Source organism: Azolla caroliniana, unplaced genomic scaffold (genome assembly GCF_043228905.1).
Source record: "Azolla caroliniana isolate FFs.n. ecotype wild unplaced genomic scaffold, voAzoCaro1.0.p SCAF_14, whole genome shotgun sequence".
Classification (NCBI taxonomy): Eukaryota; Viridiplantae; Streptophyta; class Polypodiopsida; order Salviniales; family Salviniaceae; genus Azolla; species Azolla caroliniana.
This window is the reverse complement of record NW_028230449.1, coordinates 5,072,992-5,082,160: the sequence shown is the minus strand read 5'-3', so window position 1 is coordinate 5,082,160 and position 9,169 is coordinate 5,072,992. Positions and strand designations below refer to the sequence as shown.

The window sequence follows — 9,169 nt, the reverse complement described above, 5'->3', positions numbered from 1 at the left end:
GCCCTCCTAGTTAAGACTAAGTTTTCAAAAAATCCACCCAAATCCCCCACTTAAGACTAAAATTTCAAACAATCCACCCAATTCCCCCACTTAAAACTAAGTTTTCAAAACAAGTCCCCCACTTAAGACTAAAATTTCAAACAATCCACCCACATCCCCCACTTAATATTATACTGCCATCCTAAAACCCTTTTTTTCAGCACATTAAGAACTGCCCCCTCACCATCATCATTACACTCATTCCCCCTCTCTCACTCCCTATCACTTTCATACACACATTTCTCTCTCTCTCTCTCCAATCCTTGCATGAATTCCTCTCACAACCATAATGTGCACTCTTGATTGCAACATTCACTAGTAAAGTTCTTGAACATCGAGAGTCACTACTCACTTTCACACGTATTATATGAAATGTAATATTTTTGGTCTCATAGGTCATATTTGACCTCCGAAGACGATAATATAATCAATCTATCTATCTCTGCCATTGCCACATCCTATTCTATCTCATCTACTACACAAGTCAAATCCTCCCCACTCCTTTTACCTCACCCCCTCTTCCTCCCCACCCCTTTATTAATCACATTCTCTTGTTGTAATGGTCTTTGCACTGAAGAGCTCCACCATGGAGCGAAACTAGTTTGCATAAGACCACCACCCTCTTTTAATAAAACTCTCTCTCTCTCTCTCTCTCTCTCTCTCTCGCATTAGTGTATGTTGCCTACTTTGTCTTGTTTAGCTTAACCACCCTCTAACCGTCGTGTGCCTATCCTTACACACTCCTTGTTCCGGCCATTTGGTCCTCGTAAGAAACCGAAATCGTGTATATAGCCAACTTGGAAGACTATATTTGTAAATAGTCGAAATGTGCCCTTGTGGGCTATACTTGTAAATAGCCAGAAAGTTGCTTTTGTTTATAAGCATCAAGGGCAATCATTATGAAGAGGATGATGAGTTTTGTAAGTTAGTGAGAACAAGTCGTCACTTGTGTAACTATGAGAATGAGTGAGAGAGGGAGAGTGTGAGTAAGTGTAACGCCATAGTCGTCTGTTGAAGAAGAACTCGAGGTCGTTTCCTTTGAGTTTCTTGTTGTACTCCCCTCATCATCATAGTGATCTGTTTCGGAGTTTGTGAACTCCACGTGGTTTTTCCCAGTTCGGGTTTCCACCGTAAAATCTTGTGTGTTCTCTATTTCTAGTTACTTAATTTTTTGGTTTTCTGTCTGGGTGTTTATTTCTTGCACACGAATATACGAACGGAAACCAGTTGTGGATGGTCACGATCTCAACATGGAGTCCCTAGAGAGGAAAGGATGTGTAGATTATGTCACATACAGATAAGAGGATGAGTACCACTTTAAATGTAAGTGTCCAGCTTATGCCGAGATAAGGGCAAAATACTGAGACATACTCGGTTTCTCTCCCACCCTCCCCAAACTATTAGATACTCTAGATATAAAGAAATTAGGCAGATATATCTTAGAGCTAAAACAACATAGAGAGAATAAACTACAAAATGTTGACAATAACGTTTCTAATATTCACTAACATGTAACAAATGAAGCTTTTCAAGGGTAAGGGGAGATAACGAATGTGGACACACCTACACCACTCGGCCTCTTCCTTGATGAAGTGGAAAACCAAAGAAGAACCAAATGCCCTCGGATGCCAGGTTTCAAAGCAACTCGACATGGTGTAGAAGCAATTAAGAAAATAAGGGAACGTGAGCTACACCACCTAGAAGCCATGGTTGGGGTACCTTCTACACTAGGACCACATGTCACACCCACACCGACGCACTTTGTCCTCCGACTTCTTTTTGAGAGGCTTGGATGGAAATGAAACTAGGCCTAGTACAAAGTCATTTCCTTTATAGAATATGTTACACCATAACACGTTTTGCACAATACTAGAACTCTTTTAGCTTAAGTTCTATTTTTATTTTTATTTTTATTTTTATAATTGGGTAAATACCCTATTTTGTTGTACACCAATTGTCTCATGGGCCAATTTTTGGCCTTAGAGGATGTTAGTATTTCTTTCTTTCTTTCTTTGTTGGAAGGCATAAAATATTCAATCAAAAAGAGTGGGACATCAAGTTAGTGAATGTGACTAGTTTTAGTGAGGATTACTTGTAAAGGAAATAGAGTTACCGCAATCAAATCATATTTAATATTTTTTCATTCACTATTGTAGAAGTTATCCATCAATGTTGTCAGGTTTATATCATGGGGTGTAGTGAATGGCATTTGCCATAAAAGTCTAGTTTGATTGTTTATGAACTCACTTGATTGTCTACTAGGTAACAATCGGCCAGTTATTTGGCAACACTTGGTTATCTCAACTACTCAATCAAGTGGGTTGATCACAAACCAATCTGCCAATTGGTGACACAAGTTAGGAATTGTCCAAATGCAAACTAAGTACAAGTCAAGCATGACTAAATATGTCGGCTCATAAGTCACACACTTGACCTCATAATTCTAGGTGATTAATTGCTAATAGTATATGTAGTATTTGCCACAATTTATCGCTTACTCTTCCCTTGATTGTCCCCCCTTAAGGCTCTTATGTAATGGGTTATATAAGTGTGGGTGATGGTGGAGAGATCACGGCGCCATGACCAACATTGCCATTATATTCTTTGTTTAATTTCTTTTCTAGTCTTTAATACTCTATCAAAGTATATGAATATATGTCCTAACGTTCTAAGGGGTGGCTAATGTTGAAATTCAACATTCTCCCTTCTAGTACCACTTTTATATATTTTCTGGTTATAGAATGGTTCATTTACAAAAGCTTGCCAAAGGACCAATTCGTTGGCTTAATGCTATTGGATTATTATTGTTGTCAAAAAGTAATCTTGTAAGTTGTAAATGAATATGACATTAGAGTTACCACATATGTGAAGGGAAAAATGGGAATACACAAGGATTGTACAATCATATCAGGAGAAAGATAACATCAAACATATATGATAATGGAAGAATGATTATATAGATTTAAAATGGTGGGAGAGAGACTTTTATCACTTTTTTGTGTATGATGAACTTCAAATTTTTATTTCTAAAATGAATAGTGGCATAACATCTTTCAAATTTGAAAGCTTAGGATAAACATTCCGCGTCGTACATGGGTAATTATGTGAATATTCGCATAAGAATAAATTTGATCATACAGAAATAAAATATTGAGCTTCATTTGCTAGTATAGAACAATATTTGTCTTTATGTTCATGTTCGTAGCTCACGTGTGGAAATGTTCATACATTTTCGCTTGTATGTGTATAATGATCGGTTATCATTTTTTGTCTTTATGGTGATTCACTTGTTGAATAGAGTCAAAAGTGAGAAGAAAATGTTCAATATAAAATTCTTTTTACCACGTCAAAAGCGAAGTGTGGTGATACGAAATCAACTATCTACAATTCTAAAAAATTGTTGTGTTGCATATTCTTTGGTATAAATATGCTTCATTCATTCATGTATACTTATCTTCTAAATGTTCTTAGTTGTTCCCATTGAGATTTTGGTTATAAGTAGTAGTTGATCTTGCAGAACCAAGTGAAAAGCTAGAATTGGGATCTAAAGTTAGTTTTGAAGGTAGCTATCTACATGAAAGTTAACTAACTAGATTCATTGAATTTTGGGTTAGCTAAAAGTGATAAGACCACAAGGTTTAAAACCACCTTAAACCAATCATTTTTGCTCGAGTGAAGGTTCAAGAAGAACTATTATCATTCATCTCTATTATTCATTCATTAGTGAAACTATATGAGTATTGGGCCACTATTAAAGTAAATCAACATTGCTTAGTCGATCCAAATTTATGACAATGATCTCCAATTTGCCTATGGTTCCATTCATCGTGGGTATTCTTTTTGTGTTGTTTTCAATTCTTTGCGTTGCAGCAATTTTTGTACTATGCTACAATTGGGCACTATATTTCATGAAGAACTTAAACGTAACACTATCACCGTCGAGCCATCAACAACAAATGACAAATCCTAATGGGAGTCATCCTACACAAGTAGACTTCTTAATGACGCTTGATCATGTAATTCTTTTCATATTTGAATTTTGTATTTGGGTTGTAAACAACCAAAATACCAATTGTAAATTAAATTTTAAAGTGTTGTGATTGTGATTCAGGTGTGCCCATGTCCACCTATTGTGTATATGCCAGGGGAAGCGAGACCAACATTCATTGCTTTTCCATTACCATACAATAATGTTGATGATGATGTTGAAGATACTAATGCCCAATTGAAAATGCAAAAACTTTCTGTTGGAGACACAAATGAAGGGAATGGAAGTTCAACCCTTGGGAAAACACTTAGTGAGATTAGACTCCAAATCCACTTATCCACCTAGAGTGCAGAAGGTGGCCGTTTAAATCCATTTCTTCACACTTGTTCACCCATACTTCCTCATTGAAACTTCAAGAGCACATGTTATTGTCATTTCGAACTTTCCCTCTTCATTGCAGAAACTGTATCACATTTTGATCACACTATTGACACTTTATTAAAACACATATTTTACATTCATTGCTTCTTCATCAACTTGTGATTACCATCGACATCAACATTGCCCACAACTTTATAGGTAGATAAAACACAAAATGAAAATTTTGGCCATGGAAAAGCAAATCCAAATTTGGAGAACAGACTCCACATGCCCACAACTTTATAGGTAGATAAAACACAAAATGAAAATTTTGGCCATGGAAAAGCAAATCCAAATTTGGAGAACAGACTCCACATCCCGGTGTTCTCATATAGTGTGAAAGCTCTTCTAGTCAAAGATATATTTTGGAACCAATTTAATATTTTCAATCACATGTTTACAAAACATCAACATTGTTATGCATTTCTCATTGAGGCTTTATTTGACCACACATTTATGTAATATTCCTGACATCTTCATCAACATTGATACATTCATTGTCATCATTATCAACACTTTTAAGTGACCTCGTGGTGAATTTCTCCACCTAATTTTCCTTCATTCAAGGTGTTTTCCTTGTGATTCCTTAATGTGGTGTTCTCATAATCCAATTTTCAATTACTCAAATTTCCCTCACTTTTGTCCTATAATATATTTTTACTCAATGATACATTTATATTCCTCAATTATCAATAAATCCTATTCACACTGTTTACATACTATGCATGATGAGGGCAGTTCGATTCCATCTTCTTTATAGAAAATGCACATTAAGTGTCACTTTGTTCATTTTTTCAAATTTCATCCAACTTATGGAACTTGCCACAATTGGATGACCGAGAGTATGTCACTTTGTTCATTCTTTCAATTTTCATCCAACTTATGGAACTTATCACAATTTGGATGACCAAAAGTATGTCTTCTATATTAAAAAACCATATTGATATTACCTTGTTGTAATTTAAAAATTTTTACCTATAGCATTTAATGGATGTGTAATTTAATATGTTTTTACCTTGTGCTATAACATGTAGGGTCTTGTTCAACGTCAATAAGCATGCTAACGTTGAATGTTGATGTCATCTTGTTTTAACTTTTCTTTCTTGAGAAAGAAATTGGATCTCTAGATTTATATTATTTGCAAAATATCTGAATGAATTCATATTTACACAGTACAAGTTTTGATAACATAAGAAGAGTTCTACAATATGTATCTATACCTCTCTTTCAAAAATTGATTTCAGCCACATAGCCCATTGTACAGAATTTTGTATTGTGTTAATGTTAAAAGCACATTCCCACATAAGATATAAACTTTTATACCATTTCGTAACATATGTGTCACTATACTTCCCATTCATAATTTGATTTCCATCACATAGCCCATTGTGCATACTTTTTATCGCGTTAATGTTAAAAGCACATTCCCATGTAAGCTATAAAATTGTACATCATTTGGTAGCGAGGGGATAAAAACGACGTTGGTTGAATGATGACAATATCCGCATTGATTATGATTCACAAGAAAATATCAGCATTATCCATATATTAACCGTATAAGGGAAGTGAATATTATTTGAAAGCAATGACAAAGCATGCTAAGTTTTGAGTTAGTTATATGAAGTCTATAATATTTTGTCTATTTTCATCTCAAACATTGCAACCTTTTGTACGGCTCACATTTATTCTCTTATAATGTAGATTTCTTTGAATAAGATCATATTAAAAGCTCAAAATGAGAAGAGAGGTCAAATTACATTACATTAGTCATCAAGGCGACTAAATAAATCTTGATCCACATCAACAATAATAGAGAAGAGCTCAACCTCGTCAAGAAGTAATAGCCGCATACAGAACCCAAAACAAATTATTATTTCACTATAGAAATAAAAGAATAGTTGGAAAAGCTATTAGTAGGTATCGAGATTGTGCTCCTTTCATGTTGCATTCTACTTTATCTTGGAGAACATAAAAAACTCTTAAGGACCACCTTATTTTGAAGTAATAACGCAATTGTTTGTTCCTTATTCCTTTCGAGTTTCATTTCAACTTTATCCCAAAATAGATGAAAACCTCTAACAAGTCAAATTTGATGGTTATGTGATTGCCATCCACTCAAATGTGAACTAAAAAGCTCAAATGGTGGATCTGAAATTGCTTCCACGAAACATCTTATCTACTATTTCTTAAGAGCATAATTCACCTAGTATTTCTTAAGTACTACCAATAAAAAATATTTCTACATTTGAATATAAACATACAAAAATATTCCTATACTTGAATATACGCACATACAAGAATATTTAGATTTTCAAAGCACCTAGACAAGTGTTATAGTGGAAGTATGGGTGGTAAGATCCCTAGTTTTCTTAGAGAAATATTTTGGAAATTTCCCAAAACATTTTCTAACAAAGTTTCTCCAAGTTAAGTAAACACTTACACCCTCATACTTCTTAAGAGAGGATCACTTCTCATTGAAATTATGGTCCATGGATATCAAAAGGTTTGTTGAGTACATACTCAAACTTCCAAAAGTTCGCTCAAATGGACTTCCTAAAATTGCATGATAAGTAAGTAAAAAATTCTAAAAAATGCATAAAATCTTTTGTGTTTTGGTGGATGCAAGATATGGAAAAATGGTTTGGATGATGGGATACAACACACTTTCTTCATGATGAATTACTAGATTCCTTTGTGAATGAGGCATATTTGCAATGTCAATGTATCGTGGCATGAGAAAGTTATAGAAGCTTTTTATTCACACATTATACTACATATGTTGCACCTAATGGGAAAACCATATTCTTCATTAAATGGACAAATTACAGATTGTTTCGAGTCCATCTTGTTATTTGACACTTAACCATTTCTTCCAGGTGACATTGGGGAACATGTGCTAAGAATAGTCAACTATGCACATTTTCCAACTTTGAGACAATGCTCAACCATTGATCATATTTGATTATGTTTTCCACACATCTTGAAATCAATGCAATACGTGCACACATTTTATTTTTTTTCGTAATTACCTTACCTTAATGGTAAATTGTTAAAACTACAAGCATTGTGTCTTGGGTTTGTAACCCAAATTTCTCACTTCTCTCTATTATATACAGTAAGCATTCGGTTAAGTTCGCACTTTGAACGCATGGGTGAAGTGTGCACTTAACCGAGCTGCGCAATTAGGGGTTTCCTGAAAATTTTTGGGGTTTTTAAAATTTATTTAGGGTTTCTAGAAATTTTTTCCTTCTATGTTAGTATCATATGTTTCTTCATTACAAATTTGATCGATTAATGTGATATAAGTGACTTGAAATGTTTATGGTTTCAACATACTCTTGTTTGATACCACTGTTTCCCGATTTCATATTACCTTGAGTTTTTGCCTTTTTGTTAGGCCTACCTAATGAACTTCCTTGGATATGATGAGATTTTTCCTTGCATTCTCTTCCTAGTGGCGGGAGGTTTGAGGAATCGTAGTACAGGTGGAGATGGAGGAGACCGGAAAAGAGAGAGGAGGAGCAAGGGAGAAAGCATAGGTTGGAACAGAAATAAAATAAACAAGATGCACAGAAAGAGAAAGAGAGGGAGGAGGGAGGGAGGGAGAGAAAGAAAGAAAGAGAAAATTAAGAATGAACGAAGCGGTGGCGGGTGGGGGCGGCGACGGTGGCGGTGGCGGGAGGAGAGATGGAGAGAAAGAAAGAAAATTAAGAAAGTGAGGGAGGGAGAGAAAGAAAGAAACATAGTTAAGAATGAATGAATACAGAAAAGGAAAAGGAAAATTGGGTTAAGTAAGAAAGTTTATTTTCTTTAACGAGAATCAAAATTACCGTCTCGCAGAAACACACACACACACATACAAAACATAACACACACACACACAGACACTACGACTCAAGAGACCGATTCCGAAATTTGGTTCTTTTTTTCCTTGCATTTCTCTTTGTGCATTTCCAGGAGACCCCCACCCACAATCACGAGACCCCACCCACCATCACGTAACAAATTCTTTTAATTTTTCTTTTTGTTAGAAACTCCTTTCTTTTATTGTTTTTTTGAATGTTTGGAACATAGTTTTAATTTCGCTCGATGTAATTTCATCATGAACAATGTAATTTTTTTGATCGGGATTTTGACCTCTATAGAAAGCGCACTTAATAGAATGGTGCACTTAAGTGGGCACACACTTAACCGAATGGTTACTGTACTTCCTATATATCTCTTAATTCACTAGATGCCACTATGGAATGTAGGGGTTGAACCCATGACCACCTGGTCTCCATTGGGCAACCTTACCAACTAAGCTACATCCATCTGGGCTCGTGCACACATTTCTCTCATAGTGACAATGTGCACTCTCAATTGAAACATTCATTAGTACAATCCTTATTCATCAAGAGTCATCTGAGAATAAGTATCACATCAATTAGCAAAAGGCGTTACACGTTTCTAGATGTACAACCATCAATAATTCTTGTTTATCAACTCAATTGCTTTGAAAATTCTAAAATGTCCAATGAGAGAGGAATACTGACAGCACATATTTCCTTCCATTGTCCTTCTCTCGCATGCCACATGAATGTGTGGAAAGCTTCAAATATCTTGGCCTTGAAATTCCGTCAAATCATAGATGCAATGAATGTGCTACATGCCGCTTAGAGGTAGGAAAGCGAGCATATTATGCATTTGAGAACACATGCAATCATGGTGATACTAAGTGTT

General features: G+C 35.2%; 1 protein-coding gene across 1 annotated transcript; it reads left to right on the top strand.

Annotated features, from left to right (window-relative positions):
• The first annotated feature begins 3,502 nt into the window (after nt 1-3,502).
• Nucleotides 3,503-5,074, top strand: LOC147855340 (uncharacterized). The gene is made up of 3 exons (XM_087330014.1): nt 3,503-4,055; nt 4,151-4,606; nt 4,694-5,074. The coding sequence occupies exons 1-2, from the start codon at nt 3,828-3,830 to the stop codon at nt 4,370-4,372; spliced, it is 450 nt and encodes a 149-aa protein (XP_087186140.1). The 5' UTR covers nt 3,503-3,827; the 3' UTR covers nt 4,373-4,606; nt 4,694-5,074.
• The last annotated feature ends 4,095 nt before the right edge of the window (nt 5,075-9,169 follow it).